The 23,268-nt window shown below is 38.0% G+C and overlaps 1 protein-coding gene and 1 long non-coding RNA gene across 2 annotated transcripts in view; both read left to right on the top strand.

Moving 5' to 3' along the window:
* Positions 1–23,268, top strand: part of Rasa2 (RAS p21 protein activator 2) — a 100,089-nt gene that overhangs the window by 25,726 nt on the left and 51,095 nt on the right. The window contains exons 4-5 of the mRNA XM_032910008.1: positions 2,973–3,067; positions 16,065–16,141. Coding sequence (XP_032765899.1) covers positions 2,973–3,067; positions 16,065–16,141 — 172 coding nt within the window. The remainder of the gene's footprint in view (positions 1–2,972; positions 3,068–16,064; positions 16,142–23,268) is intronic.
* LOC116907054 lies at positions 17,009–17,350 on the top strand. The gene is made up of 2 exons (XR_004388800.1): positions 17,009–17,071; positions 17,187–17,350. It is a non-coding gene; the product is annotated as an uncharacterized LOC116907054 (long non-coding RNA).

Here is a 23,268-nt window from a genome sequence, read left to right as displayed (position 1 = left end):
GATACACATGTAGGACAACTTCATATACATATAAATGAATGAATGAATATATATAAGAATGAAACATGTATATTTTGTCTCCCTCTCCCCCACACGCACTTCGCCCAGACTGGCTTTAAAACTCCCCTGCTTCAGTACCATGAGCACTGAGATTATAAGCGTGTGCCACACCTGGCTGGCTTAGTAAATCCTCCTAAGATTACATGCTAGTGCAATTGCAAAGTGCTTTTGTACTGTGTATGAACTCCTAACAACAAGAAGAAACTACAAGTATTACTATATAAATTTAAGATGTTAAAAACTGTATGCTAGTTATTCTCTATGCCTTTTTTGGGATAAAGGATAACAAAGATAACTTAAAAATCTTTAAAATGGGCTGAAGAGATGGCTCAGTGGTTAAGAGCACTGACTGCTCTTCCAGAGGTCCTGAGTTCAATTCCCAGCAAGCACATGGTGGCTCACAACCATCTATAATGAGGTCTAATGCCTTCATCTGGTGTGTCTGAAGACAGCTACAGTGTATTTATATATATAATAAGAAATAAATAAATAAATCTTTTTAAAAAATCTGTAAAATGAAAGGAATGGCTAGAAGATAAGAACTTCAGCTATAGGGCTTGTGTGCGTGTTTGTATGTACATCTATAGTGTCCGTATGTCTGTGTGTCTGTGTGTGTGTGTGTGTGTGTGTGTGTGTGTGTGTGTGTGTGTGTGTGTGTACACATATATGAATTTTTTTAAGTGCCAAGCTCTTGGTCATTCCCTTAAAATTTACTTTAATGTAGCAATAGTGAAAAAGGAACAATGCTTATCTCACATTACTGCCATACTAAATGGAAATACTTCATTATTTGTATCCTCAGCCATTCCTGATATATTGATTTGTTAGGAATTTTTTGTAATCAATGATGAAACATATCAAGAAATTTATATAATTTGATTTTCAATCTAAATTCCTTAGGCAATATAAGGAATATTTGCTGCTTTTAGTTAATGCCTATATTCTGTATTGGCTATCAGTGTGCATATTCAGTTTTAGAATAAATTCAGTTTTCCCTTCATTTCTCATCTTAAAATTCAATTAAAAAAACACTTAAGTACATTTTTCTAGTGCCACTTTCTACAATTCTAGCTGTTACCCAAAGATTTTTTACTTTTATTGTAGATTTCACTCAAAATATTTAAAAGAAAACAGATTTGTAGGTTTAAAGCTTTATGTGTTTTCAATTTTGTGTGTTAATAGACTGATTGGATTTTCAGTCTCTTGATGACATTGCTACAGTTGCCATTTTAAGGCAAATCTGGTTCTGTACTTTAACATTTGCTACTTAAATTGTACATCTGTAGTTTGAGTTTCAAGTTATAATTGTAGAGATAAATATATGTTTAAAAAAGTTTAAGTAACAACTTTATTAAGGTGTAAGTTAGATACCATAAAATTTCTTGTTTTAAAGTGTATTACATTTAAAACTTATTTTTAATGGCTTAGAGAAAGGATCATTTTATATATACATTACACATACACACACTCACAGACATCCGAGCAAAACTTGAGAAAATAGATAAGATTTTAGAAATCCTGGTTAAAGAATATAGAAGTTTTGTATACTGTTCTTTCTTTCTTTATTCTTTTTCTTTTCTTTTCTTTTCTTTTTTTTTAAGACAGGGCCTTTCTTTATAGCCCTGGCTATTTTAAAACATACCATGTAGACCAGGCTGGTCTTGTGCTGGGATTATCAAGATAAAATATTTGTGAAATTTGAAAGAACACAGTGTGGTTTTTAGTATAGTCTACAATTGTTTAATCACTACCTGCTTCCAGGAAAAAAATACATACATACATACATACACACACATACGTACATACATACGTACATATATACATATGTACATACGTATGTTGTTCTGTTTGTTTTTCTCTCTTTTCATTTGATATCTTCAAGTTGATACAGCTTCACATAAAAATTTCTTTATAATTTCTAATGTTTTCAACTGTTGAACTAAAAGTAAGATTATGTTGTAAGACATAACATACAGTTGGGATACTTAAAAGAAAATTATTTTTTAAACAAGGAAAGAAGTGAATTACTTTTAAACTACCACATATCTCCTTTGTGGGAGCTGTTGTGCAGACTTTGAATGGTTAGTCATATGCAAAACTATGCTTGCATTGAGGAAGGAAGTGTTTTGCACCAGCAGGCTAAATACTTCATTTGAAGATCATTTGTTTCTTCCTTCTTTTCATACTTTTTGTTCATGGTACATCATCTTTGCCTGAGAGACATAAACACTTTAGTGTGTAGCCTTATTGGTTAAGGAATATGAATTGAAGCAGTATAGCTAGCTTGATGATGATTTGATAAAATGATCTTTTAGATACTTTTTCCTTCTGTTAGTAATAGGTGATCCTGGTTGCCTTTTCACTTAATTGGAGCTTCTGACTTCTTATTAAAAGCAGATGTTACTGCTCAAAATTACCCAGCACATCCACAGGGTAACAGAACCTGGAAAACTATATTGCATTGCCCTTTACATTTTGGGTTTTGTCCTGAATATTAATCTGAGGAAGTACTAACATACTGTAGTTACATTAAACTCCAACTGAGTTTGTCATTTTGAATCATTCTGATTCAGAATGACCCACAAAAGGGTCTTTCAATGAGCAAGCAGAAATAAGACGTTTCTTCTTTAAGGTATAAAGAGAAAACAAACGTTATAATTTTTAAATTCTATAATCTCAGCACTCAGAAGACTAAAGCAGGAGGATTACCATGAGTTCAAGTCTATCTTGGGCTAAAGTACCAGACCAGCCAGGGCTACATAGCAACATCCAGTTTCAAACAAAAAAGGAGTAATGGTGAATTTTTATATCAACAGATACAAATTATTCTAAAGTATTTTCTGTAAGATATAACAATGCTTATGAACATAAGTTTACATAAACTATAATTTCTCATAATTTATTTTCTGTAGGAAAAGTAGCCATCAAAAAAGAAGACTTGTGCAGTCATAGTGGTAAAGAAACTTGGTTTTCATTGCAGCCTATTGACTCAAATTCAGAAGTTCAGGTGAGTTAAATAATATAAGAGATTATAACATACAGAAAACCAACTAATTATACTAGTTTATACTGTTAGAACTTGTTATATCTCACTTTAGGTTCTAATACCAAACATAGACTTGTAAGTAATAGAGAGCTGGAAGGAAATGGCTTTTCCATTTGGATATTTATTTTTAAAAACAGTATGAACGGTGGGATAGCTTACTGGGTAAGGGTGCTTGCTACCGAGCCTGCTGACCTTGTTCAATTCCCAGAAGCCCTGGAAAGGCAGAAAGTGAGAACCAACTCTCACCTCTAACCTCCATACATGTGCATGGCACCTGTACTCATACACATACATGTATTTACATGTGTCCATATAGGAACTAACCACAAAATAAACTCTTGTTTGGATGCTTTTATTCCACTTCTAATAAACTAAACTTGGGGAAAAATATTAATTATTTAAACCATGCCAGAATCTGCATTGCACAGCTTTCTTCATTCCTACCTCCTCTCCTGTCCACCTCCTCTTATTTGAAGGGGTATCATTATGCTTGTTAATCTGTTCTTTTTTTTCCTCTTGCCAAAATAAAAGGCCTTGTATAAATTCTATCTGTGAACACAAATACATTGTTAGCCAGAAATGTATTATTGAAGTTTCTAAAAAGCTTAAGTCTCTATGACAGAAATTATTTCTAAGGGAATCTTTTCTTTCTTTTCTTTTCTTTCTGTAATCTTATTTATTAAATATGGTAATGATTGTGAAACCATTTGCAAGGGCATAACTGCAAGCAGGATTTTTTGTCTCTTAAGCAGGCTGTAATTTGCTGCTAAGAATCAGAAGTTTAAGACAAGGAGAAAAAAGCATACCCACAGATACTTTGCAAATAAAGTATGTCTTCATTTCTTCATAACCTTTTATGTAATCTCTGTGATTAAATTTAAAAAAAAATTAAGTATTGTGTGCTAAAATCCCTTCTTAAATACAGAATATAGCCAAATACTTTATCTGTTTTACCTACCCCATTTTAATCTTCTTTCTCTCACTTTGACCATAAGTATCATTCACTTCTCAGCAATACAGCTTGGCAATGCCAAGGGAGAAGCGAAGTGTGGAAGTAGAGTGGGCTGATGGTGTTTTTATATGCTCACTTTAATGAGCTTGAGCTTCATGTTTGTAAAAGGAGAGTACTATTCACCATGCTTGACGCACATGGGTTGAGAATACTTTAAAACTTAAATTTTGAGCTGGGTTGTAGCTCAGTTGGTAGAGTATTTGGCTAACATGTACAAAGCCCTGAGTGCCATCCCCAGTACTGTTGGTATCAGGAATTGCCTTTACCTCAAACAGTGACATCATTTGGTCACTGTTGCCATGGCAACAGCCATACATTCCCAGTATTCCTTTAGTTTAGTTCCCACCTCCACCTGGGTGTAGTTTCTTGCCACATTCCAAATAAAAAGCAGACTTCTTCTGCCCTCCTCTTTCTCTTCTTTCTCTCGCCCTTGCCTTGTCTCATACTCCCATTAAATCTCCACATGGAACCGTGTTGGTTTGGTGTGCTCTGTCTGGACAGGCGCGAGCAATACACGAGATTTTAACAACAAATGTTGTCTGTGCAAATTTGTAATCTCAGCACCTAGGAAGTGAAGCAGACTTTTAAGGCCAACCAAGCTGCATAAACTCTTGTCTTTAAACAAATAAACAAACAAAAACCTGTTAGCTTCTATTCAAATGTAAATTTATTATAGCTGCTCAGTGGGTGGTGCCCTACTTAGGGTTTCTGCTGCTGCAGTGAAACACCGTGGCCAATAGCAAGTTAAGGAGGAAAGGGTTTATTTATCTTACACTTCAGTTTCCAAAAATAAAGTCAGGACGGGAATTCACAAAGGGCGGGAACCTGGAGACAGGAGCTGATTGCAGAAATGGTGCAGGAGGAGTGCTGCTTACTGGCTTGTCCCTTGTGGCCTGTTTGCAAGTCCCTCTACTTACAGAACCAGGAATGGCACCGCCCACAATGCTCTGGGCCTTCCCCTGTCAGTCACTGAGAAAATGCCCTGCAGCTGGAGTTCATGGAGGCATTTTCTCAGTTTAAGTTTCCTCTTTTCAAATACTTCTAGTGTGTGTCAAGTTGACATAAAACTGGGCAACACAGGTGGCTTTCTAATACAGCTTTACGAGATTATCCATTTTTGTTTTTTTGACACGTGATTTAATACATTTTCTGTTTACCACCCACATGAAATCCAGTGTGGTGTTAACTGAGGATGCTGCTCATGTGTCCTTGAGCTCGGCTTTGCTCTTACAAAGGCACAAACCTCTGACCCCACTAATCTTTCCGGATTTGAACAAAAGGAGAGATAAGAAGAGTCTTTTGAGATTTTGATCTGAAATGAAATTAGAAGATCCATTACAGTTTTTTTTATTTATTAAGTACTTTCTTAATGACCAACATCGATTTTCTGGAGGATTTAAGAATTTGGTTCTGAAAATGTAGAACTCTACGTGTTTTTTGTGTAAATCTTGGAGATGACACCAGAAACTAATACTGTGGCACAAGCTTTTATTTGACAGTGTTTATATAAAACCATCACCTCTGGACCCTAAAATACTTAAAGTAGCATTTACGTTTTATATATAGTATTGGCATTTTAAACTTTAGTACTGTTTGCTTTCGTGAGCATTAGTCATAGCCTTTCCAGAACTTTTATCTTAAATGGTAATTAGTAAGATTTATCCACTACTTAAAATAGATTTTAAAAAAAGAGTGCTGTAGGAGGTAGGAGGGAAGATAAGACCTTTCAGGGTAATATGCCGTCATTGGGAATGTTATTATCCAGCCACAAACAGTCTGAAAATACCACACTAGCCTTGTGAATATAAGAGATGAAAACCACTCACAACACAGAGGCTACTCAGTTATTGTTTATCCTGAATAAGTTTTATAACAGTTTTAAAGACATGAAAAAATAAAAATAGATGACAATATAGGAAGCAATGAGATTACATTAAGCCAGGACTCAATCTAATGATTACTTTTAGTAATTATAAAAGTATGTACCAAGTAGAGTAGTGAGTATGAATTACATTATCTCATTTAAGGTCCATAGTAACACTATGAGGTAGGTAATATTAGCCTCATTTTACAGATGATTTTAATAGGATTAAAGGGTGCAGTGACTTATTTAGTCATAGAAACTGATTCCATTCGAGATGTGTCTAACTCCTAATCACAGCACTGTCCTGCCTCTCAGTGATGTGTACTCTTGGTCATAAAAAGAACTCAACAGGTTAGAATCGCTCAGGTAGCATCAAAACATAAGAACAGAAGCCTAACCAAACTACTGGGCAAGGGAGATGCATTAGAAAGTGCCTAGGGAGCTTTTTAAAGTCAAATTACAGGAGTTTCCCTGGGAATTCGAGCTACACAGTTACTGGACATTTGCAGGTACTGCATGTTAACTGGCAGTTAGGTTCTGACAGTAGCATACAAGATAAAAATTCACTTAAGTTAAAAATTATTCTCAAGTGCCGTTAAGTCCTCATAAGATAGTTGACTGCCACAGAGAACATTAGTTTTTATCCCAGACTTTGATGAACAAAAACTGTGTGGTGTCGTTAGCCTTAGGCCCCAACTCTGCAGTAGTAAGTAGTGGAAGGCAGGTGCGAACTGACCCACTGATCGATTTCTTCCATGTTGATGGCTTTTTAACCTTTTATTTGAAAAATGAATAGTTAAAGTTTTCTTCTTTCACTCTCTTTTAAATAACTATATACTTACAAAAATAAAGAGTGTAACGGTTTATTAGTTGAACCACTGGCACCCACAGCACCTGCCCAAGAGCTCTCTGGATTCATGAATAAAAGACAAACACGCCAGTTAATTTTGGTATGCTTTGACTAGCTCATGGCTGTGCACTTCTAAACCTCCCCGTGGCTAGCAAACACTCCCTTCTGCTATTCCGAGTTAATAGCTTTTAAAATCTGTATTTTATCTCTGCTACCCCAGACCCTATGGGGAAGTGTCCCCTCGGGCTACTTTCAAGATTCTTAACAAACTGGCAGGCCTTTAAGTTTCTTTCATCTTTTTGCTTTCCCATCATAGCGACTCCCTGTCTCTCCCCTCTCCTTTGGTTCCTTGCCCACACAATCTAAAAGTCCGTCCCTGTCACCCTGTCCAGCCATTGGCTCTATGGCAGCTCTTTATTATCAATCGAAGCCAGCTGGGGGCAGGGGCCCTCAGGTCTGGAAGCACCGCCCTTGGGAGCTAAAATAAGACAAAGCATTAGAACCAATTCCCAACAAAAGAGGGAAAAAGATTCTGGGTGTGTATGAGGAGAGTTGGTTGGGATTACAAGTGCACTACTACAACCGTCTTCGTTAAAAATTCTCTCTCTTTTTTTGAGATTATAATATATTTATATTATTTCCCCTTTCCTCCTTCCAAGCCCTCCCATATATCCCTCATTCTTCTTTTTCAAATTTATGACTTTTCTTTTCATTAAATGTTGTTAGGGATGTGTATGTGTACACAGATGCATATATTCTTTTTTTTTTTCTTTTCTTTTCTTTTTTTTGGAGCTGGGGACCGAACCCAGGGCCTTGCGAAGCACTCTACCACCGAACTAAATCCCCAACCCCATATGCATATATTCTTAACATAACTACAACCTACTTAATCTGTATAATTCTAGCCTGACGGTTTGGTATCAGAAAACCAATTGGTGTAATCTTCCTGGGTAACTGTTTCCCCTGCCAGGGTTGGGGCCTCCTGGGCTGCTTCACCTTGTTGTCATGCTTGTTCTGCTTATATTTAGGCAGTCATTTCTGTGAAGCTTCATGGGTGTACCTTCTGACATTACATAATTTCATAGCAAACCCCCTGATACGCTGGCTCTCACAGTCTTTCCTCCCCTCTCCCCCTTTCTCAGTGGCCCCTGAGCCTTACTTAGTGCAGGAGCTGTGCTGTTGGAGAATCTGTTGGGCCTGGCTTCACAGCTCTGCATTTTGTTGGCTGTGGTTTTCTTTAATGCTCTTAGTCTGCTGTAAAGAGAAGTTTCCTTGGTGTACTGGATGAGGATATAAGGACAAATACTTAGAATGTATTAGATACTCATCTTTTTATACACCTGTTTTCCTGGGTAGCTGGTGGGAGTTAAACTCATCCTCATGTATATGTGGTAGACACTTTAATAATTGAGCTATCTCCTCATTTAATGATTTTTAAAGATTTTACCCATAATAAGAGTACACATCTCTTCCTTTGTTTCTTTCTGTGAATTTACTCTCTTAGTGACTCTTTTAAAATGCTATATTCATCTTTAAGTCTCTGTGTCCACATAGCTTCCTCATCCTCAAAGATCTGACTCACAATTTACAGAGAGAAGTTGGCTAAATTTGGGTCACTGTCCACAAAAGTCTAATGTGGTTGGAGGAAACATTGCAGGGCAGTACATTTTGGAGTTTGGTTAGGCCTATTTGTTTAGAGGATGAAGGGGATGAAATTATTAGTATCTTTATCTCATAGAGGAAGCAGTTTAATTATCTGTCATTACCACTAATTAGTATTTGTAACTCAAACTGATTTGTTGCTGGAAGATCACTTATGAAATGAAGATCACAGTATAAAGGGTCATCTGTCTGTAAAGACACAGGAAGTGACATGCATAAATGTGGTTCACTGCTCAAATGAGAATATCCGACTAATAACTAGTATTTTATACCAAGTCAATTGACATATTACCTTAACTTTTTACTTTATCACTTTCTTTTTTTTTTTCTTTCTTTTTTTTATTTATTTATTTTTTTTATTAACTTGAATATTTCTTATATACATTTCGAGTGTTATTCCCTTTCCTGGTTTCGGGCAAACATCCTTCCTCCCCTTCCTTATGGTGTTCCTCCCCACCTCCCCCATTGCTGCCCTCCCCCGACAGTCTAGTTCACTGGGGGTTCATTCTTAGCAGGACCCAGGGCTTCCCCTTCCACTGGTGCTCTTACTAGGATATTCATTGCTACCTATGAGGTCAGAGTCCAGGGTCAGTCCATGTATAGTCTTTAGGTAGTGGCTTAGTCCCTGGAAGCTCTGGTGGCTTGGCATTGTTGTACATATAGGGTCTCGGCCCCTTCAAGCTCTTCCAGTTCTTTCTCTGATTCCTTCAACGGGGTCCTATTCTCAGTTCAGAGGTTTGCTGCTGACATTCACCTCTGTATTTGCTGTATTCTGGCTGTGTCTCTCAGGAGCGATCTACACTTCTGCACTTCTTTGCTTCATCCATCTTGTCTAATTGGGTGGCTGTATATATATGGGCCACATGTGGGGCAGGCTCTGAATGGATGTTCCTTCAGTCTCTGTTTTAATCTTTTGCCTCTCTCTTCCCTGCCAAGGGTATTCTTGTTCCTTTTAAAGAAGGAGTGAAGCATTCACATTTTGATCATCCGTCTTGAGTTTCATTTGTTCTAGGCATCTAGGGTAATTCAGGCATTTGGGCTAATAGCCACTTATCAATGAGTGCATACCATGTATGTCTTTCTGTGATTGGGTTAGCTCCTCAGGATGATATTTTCCAGTTCAACCATTTGCCTACAAATTTCATAAACTCGTTGTTTTTGATAGCTGAGTAATATTCCATTGTGTAGATATACCACATTTTCTGTATCCATTCCTCTGTTGAAGGGCATCTGGGTTCTTTCCAGCTTCTGGCTATTATAAATAAGGCTACGATGAACATAGTGGAGCACGTGTCTTTTTATATGTTGGGGCATCTTTTGGGTATATGCCCAAGAGAGGATAGCTGGATCCTCAGGCAGTTTAATGTCCAATTTTCTGAGGAACCTCCAGACTGATTTCCAGAATGGTTGTACCAGTCTGCAATCCCACCAACAATGGAGGAGTGTTCCTCTTTCTCACATCCTCGCCAGCATTTGCTGTCACCTGAGTTTTTGATCTTTAGCCATTCTCACTGGTGTGAGGTGAAATCTCAGGGTTGTTTTGATTTGCATTTCCTGATGACTAAAGATGTTGAACATTTCTTTAGGTGTTTCTCAGCCATTCGCATTCCTCAGCTGTGAATTCTTTGTTTAGCTCTGAACCCCATTTTTTAATAGGGGTTATTTGTCTCCCCTGGGTCTAACTTTTTGAGTTCTTTGTATATTTTGGATATAAGGCCTCTATCTGTTGTAGGATTGGTAAAGATCTTTTCCCAATCTGTTGGTTGCCGTTTTGTCCCAACCACAGTGTCCTTTTGCCTTACAGAAGCTTTGCAGTTTTATGAGATCCCATTTGTGATTCTTGATCTTAGAGCATAAGCCATTGGTGTTTTGTTCAGGAAATTTTTTTTCCAGTGCCCATGTGTTCCAGATGCTTCCCTAGTTTTTCTTCTATTAGTTTGAGTGTGTCTGGTTTACTTTATCACTTTCTTATTGAAGTTATTATTTTCTTTTCAGAAGCTCATGATAGCAGTATTTAATGAGTGCATTTTCTACCTTTTTGGACAGAATTTTAATAAAAATAGTTTATGTGCATGGATGTTTTGCCTGCATGTATGTGTAGACAGCATGTATGCCTAGTGCCTGTGAGAGCCAGGGGGTTTCGACCCCTAAAATGGGTTTCAGACAGTTGTGAAATGCCTCGGGGTGCTGAAAATTGAACACAGGTCCTCTGCAAAAGCAGTCAGTGTTCTTTATCGCTGAATCATGTCTTCAGCTCCTTGACAGAGTTTTTAAAAATAATTATTTTATGTGTATGTGTCTGTACTTGAGTGTGTTATGGGCAGCACATGTATGCAAAGCCCACGAAGTCAAAAATGGGCATCAGATCCTGGGGGGGCAGGAGTTGGACACGGTTGTGATTTCTGGGTTCTGGGAGTTAAACCTGAGTTTCTGCAAGAGCAGTGCTTGCCATTAACTGCTGAGCCGTTCTTCAGCCCCTTTCTACCTCTTTAATAAAATACAAATCTTTTTCTTGTTTCTGTTTTTTGCTTCCCCCTCTGGGTTGACCTTTTTCTGAAACCATTGTAATGTGCCTTGGAGTGGGGACTCCAGAGTGAGACTGAGAGAGCACAAATGGCTCTCACCTCTTAGGACTTTATGCCCCGGAGCAGATGGGCATTTCCAGTCTTCCCTTTCCTTCACTCTTTCTCAGATCTTGATTCTGGCTGACTGCTCCTTCGGTTTCCGGAGGTTCCAGTCCTGGTTGTGATCCGGCTGTCATTCTGCTCCACTTGGTGTCCTTTTCCTTTATTTTCTTCCACACAAGTAATGGTAGTGCAGCCTTCCTCTCAGCTGTGAGATGCTAAAACGCACAGCTTTTAAGCATCGTTCCATTCTTTATTTCCTAGGTACCACGATAAAGAACATGCTTTGCATAAGATGGTTGTTAATTATGGGTGGTGTCTCACACAACTTGTACAGGCTGGCAGTAAACCCAGTGGTTATGCCAGATGTAGTGTTTGTTTTCTCCTTTTGATGAAATCACTCAGTAAGTCTTACCCAACAGGATAAGCTTGGCCATCTGGATCATACCATAAGTTATTGATTGGTATAAACTTATTCTTAATGGCCTTTGTTTTACTGTTTTTATGACTCAGTGGTTAAGAGCACTAACTGCTCTTCCAGAGGTCCTGAGTTCAATTCCCAGTAACAGATGGTGGCTCACAACCATCTGTAGTGGGATCTGATGCCCTCTTTTGGTTTGTCTGAAGACAGTTACAGTGCACTCAAATACATAAAATAAATTAAAAAAAAAGATTTATTTAAAAAAATAAGAAACCAAGACATTAAATACATGTTCAGTTAAGGGATCAAAAATATAAAAACACAATTCATTATTATTATAGATTGATTTTAAAACTTCATTTATGAATTTGTATATGGAAAGTAACAGAAATAAGCCATTCTATCTCATTTTTAATTTTTATTTTTTTGAAACAAGGTCTCACTATGTAGTCTTGATTGGCCTGGAACTCACTGTGCAGACCAGGATGGCCTCTAATTGGGCTCTGCTATCTTCTGCCTCCTGAGTGCTGGAACCAATGATGTGTGTGAGCCACTGTGCCCTGCTCTTTATCTCATTATTAAATTATTGTTTAAGGAGAGAAGTCTTTTTGTAAAATATTGCCATTAATATAAGACATGTTATGAAGCATCTGACAGGCAGTTGTGTAATTATTTAGAAGCAATTTCTATAAATAAAGCTTTATCAGCTGCTGTAGCGATGCCTGTAATTCCAGCTGCTCCAGAAACTGAGGCAGTGAGGTTGTCTACCCTGACCACTTCAGGAACAGCAACACTTGAGCTCAGAAACAACAGGAACATCTGTCAGGAGCCTTAAGGTGTTGTTGTTGCTGTTGTTGTTGTTGGTGGTGGTGGTGGTGGTTCACTTGATCCTTCCCTCATAAATTTTTTTAAACCAATCGAAACATACAGAGTTCTTTTTTTCTTTCTTTTTTTTTTTCGGAGCTGGGGACCGAACCCAGGGCCTTGTGCTTGCTAGGCAAGCGCTCTACCACTGAGCTAAATCCCCAACCCCACAGAGTTCTTTTTAATTTGGTTTTAAGATGTATGTGTTTGTATGAGTGTCTACATGTGCGTATGTGAACTGTGTGCTCTTAGACTCCAGGAGAAGCATCAGGTGTCCCAGAGCTGGAGTTAAAGACATTTATGATTTGCTGTGTGGTTCTGGGAATTGGACTCAGGTCGTCTGCAGGAACAGCCAGCATTCTTAACCTCAGTACAATCTCACCAGTCCTGAAACATACTCAGGCATTTTTATGAGGAAATTCTTCATATTTAAATGTTTTGTGATTTAAAGACATCTAGATGTGAGAGGATTTATCTTTATGCATTGTATTTTGTCTGTTTTCACATGCCTCTGTTTTCTGTGCATTTTTTTAATACCAGGAGCTAGCGCTGCCTTGAGGTTCCTTTTTATCTTTTCAGCCTTCTCACTAGTGCCCTGGTATGTTGTCTTCTGATTTATCCAACTAATGTGTTTTTAGGAGTTTTTGAATCTGTGACATAATGTCTTTCATAGGTTCTAGAAAGTTTAAGGCAATCATCTCTTGACCCCCCTCCCCCGACTCTCTGTACTGGGATTGCAGTCACACTCAGTACTAGTACCAGACTGTACTTAGTACACTAAGTACTAGTACCAGACTGTTTTGCATGTGTCACATGTCTCAGAGGCTCTTCCCCCTCTGTGCTTCATTGTGAGTATTTCCTATTGATGAGCCTTTCTCTCCTGTTTATTCTTCAGCTGCAGCTGATCTAATATTAAATATATTTCCTTTCAGATACTTTATTACTTAGATCTACAGTTTTCATTTAACTCATTTCATAGTTCCCAGATATTTTGCTAGATTTTTCACTTTATTTTCTGTGAAAACAAGACAAAATAAACAAACAAACAAACAAAAATGGGTGGCACATATTGTGAGTTTGAGGCTGACCTGGACTAAATAGTGAGACCCTATGTTAAAAAAATGAAGGTAACTATTAAATTCCTACTCCACTTACAGTCTTCTGTTCTTGTCACACACACACACACACACCACACACACATGCACGTACACGCATACACATACAACACACACATGCACGTACCATGTTTTTTATTCTTGTCAATTATTTAATAATTTTTGATAAACTACCGGGAATTGAAATGTAAAACACTTTGGAAATAATTTTGGACTTTGAATGGTATTTTTCTAAGAATAAAATTATGATCAAACCTGTGTCAAATGGTCTTATAGCCACTATCCCTGGCCAGAAGGAAGGCTGGCAATATTTCTGCTATGCTCATGACTGTCTTTTCTGAGAGAGAGAGAGAGAGAGAGAGAGAGAGAGAGAGAGAGAGAGAGAGAGAATATATGTTTTTCTATAGCACAGATATGTATAGTGATGAAAGATATAAATGATTTTGTATGAAAATAATCGAGGAAGACTAGTTTTTCTAAAATGATCACAGGCTTGCCATTTCTTAATTTAAAAATTTTTGGAGATAATGATTAGCTAAGTTGATCTCAAATTTGAGATCAACTTGCCTCAGCCTCCTGGGTGCCGGTATTACAGATGTATGCCACCACATTCAGTGAAGGTTTGGCGGCTTTGTGTAATTTAAATGTACACACATTTTCTTTACTAAAGGCAATGCAGTAGTCGAAACTTTGAAAACATTAGAAAATGTCAAACTCTAGGTTGGTGAACACATAGTATTTGGGTGGACACTGGTATAGTAATTGCACATCAAGTTAACATTATACACCATTTTTTTGTAACTGTTCTTTCTTTTTTTTTAACGGAGTATTATCTTTTTATGAAAGTAGACAATGAAGGCTGGCAAGGTGCTTCAGTGGGTAAAGCCTTATGACTCAAATCTGGCAACTTGCGTTTTAACAGAACCCATGTAAAGGTGGGAGGAGGCAGATGACTGACCTCCACACAGCACCATAGCGTGCCTGTGGCCACAAACACAATAATAATACATGATTTTCAGTAGGCAGTTGCATAATTTTATTACTTATAAATTTAAATTAAAATGTCTTTTAATTTTAGTGTTTCTCCCTAGTAAGATGTGTCTGCTGGTTCTGTCTTCAGTCTTTTCTTGGCCAGGTTAATGTACAGTTATGGTATAACCTAATACTAAAGGAATGTTCCTCGACCATTTAGTTGGAGTAATCAGCATAGTAGGTCAACTCCAAGTCAGTGAGAATAGTTCTCAGTAGAACTTTATTTCAGATATATATATATATATATACTTGCTAAGTAACACACACATGCTGGGATGACAGAAAATGTGACCTAAAGTTCTGATTGAGTAATACTAGAAATTACTACAGAGTGTGGGCACCAAGGTCAGTTTCAGAAGAGCAGAAGTTGTGATGCTAGATGCAGGACTAGTAAAAGACCTAGTTTGTAAGATATGTATGATTTTATCAGTATTTATGCCTACATCTGCCCTGGACTTTTTCTCAATTTAGTTCCAACTCTACATAAGTGCTAGTTTTCTCGTCAATGCCTTCTGTTCTATCAGAGCACACCTCTCAAACAGACCTTTGGAGTGACTCATAACTGTTGGTTGCTTACCGTGTGGTAGCCCTCTAACCTGAACTTCACAGCTAATGGTCCTGAGAGCCAGTCTCGTAAGACAAGTCCACATGAAGTAGTAAAGGTGATTCAGATTATTCTTGGAAAGAATGTCTAAAAGGGCTCTGAAGAGAGGCTGTAATTAGAGCATAAGTATCCCTCCCTCTGATAAGGTTACATCGCACCCAAGATCTCCACTTGGCACTGTGGAGATTTGTCTTGTCAGCTCTGTGGGGGAAATGCAGCACTGATTGTTAACCAGTTTAGAATTGCTCATCGCCAGTAAACGGAAGAGATAACCAGGCTCTGGATTGTTCTTAAGCGATTTCTGGAGGAAGCTGATGACTGAATTCCTTAAAACTTAGGAAATTGTGCTTCAACCTCATCTCCTACCAGCTGTGTCAGAGAGAACCCTTACTGTTTCCCTGGCTGGGTTGTGAGCGTCTTCTGCTTGGGAGGGGTGGCGTCGTGCACATCTGTTAGTTCCTCTCTATTCCCATAGTACTTCCTAAAACATAGCAGATATTATTAAATCAATCTTTAGTAGTGGCAGAAATACTACTATAAAGAGTGATTCTTACTGTCTTGAACTTAATTTCATAGCTTTATAAATTAATTTCTTTTTATTTTTTCCAAAAATATAGGTGCCATTTTTAAGGAATACTGTGATCATTGTGGTACAAAAACATTTATTAAACAGAGTATAAGTTCCTAAATTTCTGCATGTCATATTTCATACAAATATTAGACTATTTCCTCTCAGAACTGTGATATATACATTGTTGATTATTAACCACTTAACAACTAAATGTATGCAGAGACACACGATTGTAGTTAGTAAATAGGTATGTGTGCCATTTGGGGTAGAAGGACATTGTGATATTTTGTTAGCAAAATAAAATAGACTGAGTTTGATATTTTCTTCTTTTTATCTTAGGGAAAAGTTCACCTTGAATTAAAACTGAATGAATTGATAACAGAAAATGGAACTGTGTGCCAGCAGCTTGTTGTACAGTAAGCATGTCCTTTTTATTCGTTTATTTTTGCCAAAACCACCTAAAAATAATTCTCTGTTTTATCTTCTTGACTAACTTCTTATTTTAAATATTTTAGAAACTTGAAAATAAAACTCTCATCCATCATTCCTTTACCAAGCTGATAATGCAGTTTATCTTTTCATTTAATCCACTCAGATTATGGCAAATCACTAATTACTCAACTAAGTTTTATTGACTGTGGGCTAAACAGCAAATCTATTATCCCCATTAAGGTGTGACAGGCTCGTAGGAAAGCCTCTGACGTTCTAGTGTAAAGACTTGGAAGTGTCCCCAAGGATGTCTTCTCCAAGCACTCAGTCACTACACAGAGCTTTAGGGACCCAGGGATCAGGGTGAAGGGGTCACACCAAATGACACTCAAACTAAGTGCGCACCCTAAGATTGCCAGCACTTTTCCTTCTGTCTGACTGTGCTGTGAAATTCGTGTTCTAGCTTAGTCTTCTACTTCTTCCCTCCGTAAGCTACAGAGCATTTCTCGTGCTGGGCCCTTCTGTGTCTTTGCCTCAGTTCATAGCTGAATAACCCTTGAGGTTATGAGGTTCATGCCCACATGTGTACCTTAGGGCAAGGGATTAGAGAAGTTGTTACTTTCCTAGTGCTGCCCCACACTATAATTCACTAATTACAGTGCTATACTGCTGCTGCTAATGATGAAAACCCCGACTCCTCAAAAGCATTGCCTTTCTGGGTTGTGTGTCCTGACACTGTATGATCGGAGGTGTTCAATTCTTTCTGCTTTTATCAGCAGTCTTGATGCATAAGTAATTTTTGCTAAGTGATTTTTGCTCTGTGTGGATGTATTCCAAAACAGTATACTTATTAGGGCATTTTCCCTAAAAGTTTTATTATATTGGTAACTTTTAATATAATAGATAAAGTAATAAAGGTTTCTTTTTTTTTTTTTTTGGTTCTTTTTTTGGAGCTGGGGACCGAACCCAGGGCCTTGCGCTTCCTAGGCAAGCGCTCTACCACTGAGCTAAATCCCCAACCCCGTAATAAAGGTTTCTTATTTACTTAGTTTTGTCTACCGATTTTCAAATTCAATGTGCCTATTAAAATTAGTTCGAAGCTAGGCATTGTGGTGTATACCTTTAATCCCAGCACTCAGGAAGCAGAAGAGCTGGGTCTCTGTGACTTTGAGGCAACCAGGGCTACACAGAGAGACCCTGTCTCAGCAAAACAAGAAAAAGACAGTCAAAAACTTGTGTGCAGACCGAAGCCAACAGTGGAGTTTCTGCGTGAGGCACGTCTTGCTGCCTGCCTGAGTTGGTTGTTATCAGCAGTCATTTGAAGTACTGTTAGTCGGATTAGTTTGGTTTATTTACATACTCATTAGGTTTTTCTTTCTGGTCCTTGGGTTAGTTTTTTTTAAGATCTAGTTTTTATTTATGTGTATTGTGTGTTTGTCTGAGTGTATGCATACATGTTTAAGTCCTTAACAGAGGCCAGAGGTGTTGATCTCCTGCAGCTCGAGTCACAGGCTGTTGGGAGCCACCTGATATGGGTACTTGGAACTTAACTGGGGTCCCCTGGAGTATCAGGGGCTCTTACCTGCTGAGCATTTCTCCAGCTCTCTGCTGTTATTTCTTAGGATATAATATTTGCATGATTTCTAAAGAAGAAAGTGTATCAGAAGGTATTCTTCATAGATATAGTTTGATTCCCTCTTCCTCACACCCATCCCTAGGCAACCACAGTCTGATTTCTGTGTCTGTCTGTTTTTTAGTTTTTTCCAAAATGTCGTTTGGATAGTCTCATATATTTGGTCTTTTGTGTCTGGCTTCTTTTACTTAGTATACTCCTCTTCATAGTCATTTACCTTGCTGCCTATAGTAGGAGTGAATCTTCTTTCTAGTGTTGTGTTTCCTGATGCTAGGCACACAGGGCTGAGTTCTACCACTGAGCCAAACCCCAGACCATTATTTTTTCCCATAACTTGGCAGATAACTCAACCGATGTGCATGCTGTTTAAATAAGCCCAATTTCACACACTGGAGTTTCAAGGCTAGATTTCAACTTTGGACATTTATTTTAATTTTTTTTAGCTTGAGATTATGGATTTACAAAGATAGTGCAAGCAGGTCTTTGTTCTCTTTTAGTTTTCCTTAGTATTTACATGCTCATTCACTAAAATAAATTTGTATTCATATACTTTGTTGTGTAAAATCATTTTATTATATGCATAGATGTCTGTAACCACCAGTACACTCAAGATGCAGGACATAATGTCTTCTGAAAGATTGTCTTCATGCTACCACCTGATGGTCAGACTCATCGTTACCACCATTCCAATGCTTTTCAAACCTCTCATCTGTCTCCAAGTCCATCACATTGTTATTTCAAAAGTGGTGTGAGAGCTGGACTGTAACTCACAGTGGAGTGCTTCCTTACTTGCTGTGAGGTCCTGCCTTCAGTCTTGAGTAAACACACACAAACATACATACAAAGAAATAGGAGAAATAGAATCTAATTGTGTATAGCCTTTGAGATTGGGTTTTTTGTGATAATCTGAATTGTGATATGAATTGTGTGTTATCTCTGTGGGTAGGCTGTATCACTTTTAAAAGTCATTTCTGGGGGAAAGGGTTGCTGGAGAGATAACTCATAGTTTACAGAGCACTTGCTGCATTTGTGAAGAACTTGGGTTAAGTTCCCAGCTCACAAACATCTGTAATTCTAGCTAGGGGAGCCTAAGAACCTTTTCTGGACTCTGTAGGCACCAAGCAGGCATGTGGTGAACAGGCATACTTGCAGACAAAACATTCATTCATACACATAAAGTAAGAATAAATTTTAAAGTCATTTCTGGGGCTGGAGAGATGACTTTGTGGTTAAAAATGTATACTTCTCTTTTTTTTTTTTTTTTTTTTTTTTTTTTTTTGGTTCTTTTTTCGAGCTGGGGGCGAACCCAGGGCCTTGCGCTTCCTAGGTAAGCGCTCTACCACTGAGCTAAATCCCCAAAAATGTATACTTCTCTTAACAGAGGTCCCAGTGCCTACACCAAATGGCTGACAACTGACTGGAACTCTGTAGCTCCAGTGCTTTAACTGCCTATACACTCATGGACACATAACACCCGCCCAATAGACATCAAGAAATAATAGATAAAAATGTTTTTAAAGAGCCGTGTTCTGTTCTGTGAATTTTTACCACTTATTTTTAATGTAATTATTGATAGGCTTAACTTGTCTGGTTTCTGTGTACTGTCTTCTATTTCCTGAATTTACCTGAACATAAGTTAATTGTGTTTTTATCTTCAGTTTTTTCTATCTATAGGGTATCTTATTACATAGGTCCTTTTAAGTGGTTGTTTTAGATATTAGACTATGTGTACATAAAGTATAACCTCCTGTTGTCAACAGTTCACCAGTTACAGGCATCTTGCCTCCTCTTTTACCCTTTCCTTGCCCCCATTTTTGATATATTTTTGTATTAAATATTGAGAATTATGCCAGTGTTCGAATTCTTTGCTTCAGGCATCCTAGTCCAGAAGGAAAGGAAAGCATAATATTATTTACCCATTTTCTCTGTCTGTGTTTCTTTCTTTCTTCCTGAATCATCATTCCTTTTGTCATTCTGTTTAAATACCCCCCTTTTCCCCCCATTCTTATAGGGTATGTCTAGGGTGACAAATGCTCCTCGTTTTCTTTCTCAGAATGTTTTGATTTTTCTCTATATATACATACAAAATAAAACTCTCTCATCATCTAAACTTTGGCTGTGTGTGTGTGTGCGTGTGTGTGTGTGTGTGTGTGTGTGTGTGTGTGTGTGTGTGTGTGTGTGTGTGTGTGTGTAGAGTGATAGCATTAGTTGTTTTTCATTTGGTTGGTTGGTTTTTGTTTTGTTTGGGGTTTTATTTGTTTTTGTTTTTCTGCTTTTTGCTTTTTGGTGGAGGAGCAACTAGACATTAGCTTATGAAGGTTTGCTCTGCTGGTGCCCTATTTCTGGCTCTCCTTTGGAGGCAGATTTCTGAAAGACAATTTGTTTAAAGATACAGGAGATTGGGGAGTGGTTATGCACAGGATTTTACACAAATGTATATAATATCAAAGTTAACCAATAGATACTTACATGATTAAAAAAACTTTATTCTCTCACAGTTTAGTACCTACTGGCCGTGTGTGGCTGTTAAAGACTTGAAATATGGCCTATGTGACTGATACTATTTTTTAAAAAATTACCCTAATAGCCAAATATGGTTTGTGGCTGCAATATTAGTATATCTCCAATAGAAAAACAGGAAGCCTGGAGTCCTCTTTAGCAATGGATGATTCAGGACTAGCATAAGCAAAGCCTATGATGAGGCTAGAATATCTTAAGGAATTCAAAAGTAAGGCAATACTCAAAAATAATGGGGAGATAGAAGTAAATGAATGAGAGACATTGAAATCAGTCTGATGAACTTCAGATGGCCAATTGTGGGACAATTTCAATTTTGAGGACAGCCTCAAAATTAGTAATCATAATGGACTAAAACTTGAACAAAAAAATAAATATTCATGAGCCACTACTGTTACAAATAAACACAATTGTGTAGATACATAGGAAGAAACAATTTTCCTTATAATATAATTCTAATTAATGAAATTAGGAAGGGCGACAGAGATTGAATCAGCAGTGGCAAATACCACAGTAGTAACTGGGTTCAAGCAGAGACAAGTGCTGCACTCTCAACCATATGGAGACTCTCAGAAAGCTTTTACCAAGGAAGTAGGTACGGAATAGTTGTTCCCAGAGCCTCGGGAAGATGTAGGGGAGGATTGGTGGAAGGAGGATTGTTAATGGATACAGAGCTGTGGGTAGGAGGAATAATTTCTAATAATTTACAGCACAGTATGATGATTATGAGTGACAACTGGGTATTTCAGCACAGCTAGTAGAGAGAATTTCGAACATTTCTCAAAGAAATTATGTTTAGATATTAGATATGCTAATTTCTCTGATCTGATTGTGATACATTATATATATATACATATATATGGGTCTGTGACACTGTATTTATAGGTATGTACAATTACATGTCAGAAATAAAAGCATATATGAGAACTGGAGAGATGGCTCAATGGTTAAGGGCCTTCATTGACTCTGCTCTTCCAGAGGACCTGAGTTCAAATCCTAGCACCTACATGGCAGTTCACAATTATCTGTGACTTCAAGATCTGACATTCTCATAGACATATATGCAGGCAAAACAATAATATAATTAAAAATAAAAGCATATAATTAAAATATAACTAGAGATCTGAAAAGATGGCATCGTGGTTAAGACCACTTGATACTCTTTCAAAGGACCTAGGTTCTGTTCTAGCATCTACATGGTGGGTGGCTCACAACTTCATTTCCAAGAGGACCTCATACCCTCTTCTGACCTTCACTGGTGTCAGATATGTAGGTGGTGTACATACATGCATATAAACATTCATAGAAATAAATAGATAGACTATAATAGGATGAGAGGTGTCTAAGAGTATTAAGTATGATAGCCTAAGTATGATCACATATTTGCATAATCTCAAAGAATCTCCCCATAAAGTTATTTCATAGATAATACTTCACAGTAGCATATCCAGTGCCTGTTGGTACTAAGTACAGAAAAGAACACTGAGCTATCTAATTGAACAGTTCACCTCCAGTAGATACACATGGCCCCCAGTGGAGGGATGGGGCCACCCACTCATCTTCAAAATTCTTGACCCAGAATCGTTCCTGTCTAAAGGAAATGCAGGGACAAAAATGATGCAGAGAATGAATGAAAGGCCATCCAGCAACTGACCAACTTGGGATTCATTCCATGGACAGGCACCAAACCCTGACACTTTTCTGATGCTATGCTGTGCTTGCAGACAGAAGCCTAGCATGACTGTCCTCTGAGATATTCTACCAGCAGCTGACTGAGACAGATACTTAACAGCCAACATTGGACTGAGGTTGGGGACCCCAATTGAAGAATTAGGGGAAGGATTGAAGGAGATGAAGGGGATGGCAACCCCATAGGAAATATAACAGTACCAACTAACCCAGACCTCCCAGAGCTCCCAGAGACTGAACCACCAACCAAAGAGTGTACATAGGCTGGTCTGTGCCCCCACACACACACACACACACACACACACACACACACACACACACACACACACACACACACACACACACACACACAGCAGAGGACTACCTCGTCTGGCTTCAGTGAGAGAGGATGTGCCTAATCCCTGTAGGGATTACCAGACTGATGCCCCAAGGAAGGGGGATGCTGGGGGAGGGAGGTGTGCGGGGGTGGGTGTGTGAGTGGAGTGGGGTACTTGGGGAGTACCTTCTCAGAGGCAATAGGGAGGGAGAATGGGGTGAAGAACTCTGAGAAGGGGGAACTGGGAAGGGGGTAACATTTGGAATGCAAATAAAATAATTTAAAAAGCAAAACAAAAAATTATATAGAACCTCTTTGGAAATAGAATCTAGACATCTGTCTGATTTATTTAAATTATTTTTATTTTGATAAAATATCCATAATGTAAGAAAAAAAAGGCATCTGATCCCAATTTGGTCAAAAACAAGTATCAGACGAATTCAGATTAAGTAATATGAAAGCAATTGTCACAGGGTCAGAGACTAAGAGGATATGTCAGCTGAGTACAGTGTGGGGTCCTTCTGCATCCTGGAGTTTGGCAAAATTTGAGTGACATCTGTAGATTAATTAGCATTAGTAACATTAGTGTTAGTTTCTTGATTTCAGTAGCTTCACCTTGGTTACCTTGGCTACGCAGAATGTTAATATTCAATGTTAGGGTTTATAGAAACTGTGTGTTATTTTTACAACTGTTTCAAAGTCTGCAATTAAAATACTTTAAATTGTCTGTACCTTGTATATTCAACCTGTTGAAGGCCCAGTCTCATATATCCACTGTAGGTCATGTAACAGTGCCACTTCTGTACATCTAAACTTTTACACATTTCATGCTCATGTTGGCTCAGCTCCTCTCATAGTCTTAGCAGATACTTCAGTGTACCTGTGCTTTTATAGAAGACCTTACAGTTTCCATCTCTAGACCTTTATATTTTAAGGTTTTCTGTGTCTATGCTGTGTGA

This window comes from Rattus rattus, chromosome 8, assembly GCF_011064425.1.
Source record: "Rattus rattus isolate New Zealand chromosome 8, Rrattus_CSIRO_v1, whole genome shotgun sequence".
Classification (NCBI taxonomy): Eukaryota; Metazoa; Chordata; class Mammalia; order Rodentia; family Muridae; genus Rattus; species Rattus rattus.
Note: the sequence above shows the minus strand (reverse complement) of the source record. Positions and strands in the feature narration are given on the sequence as shown.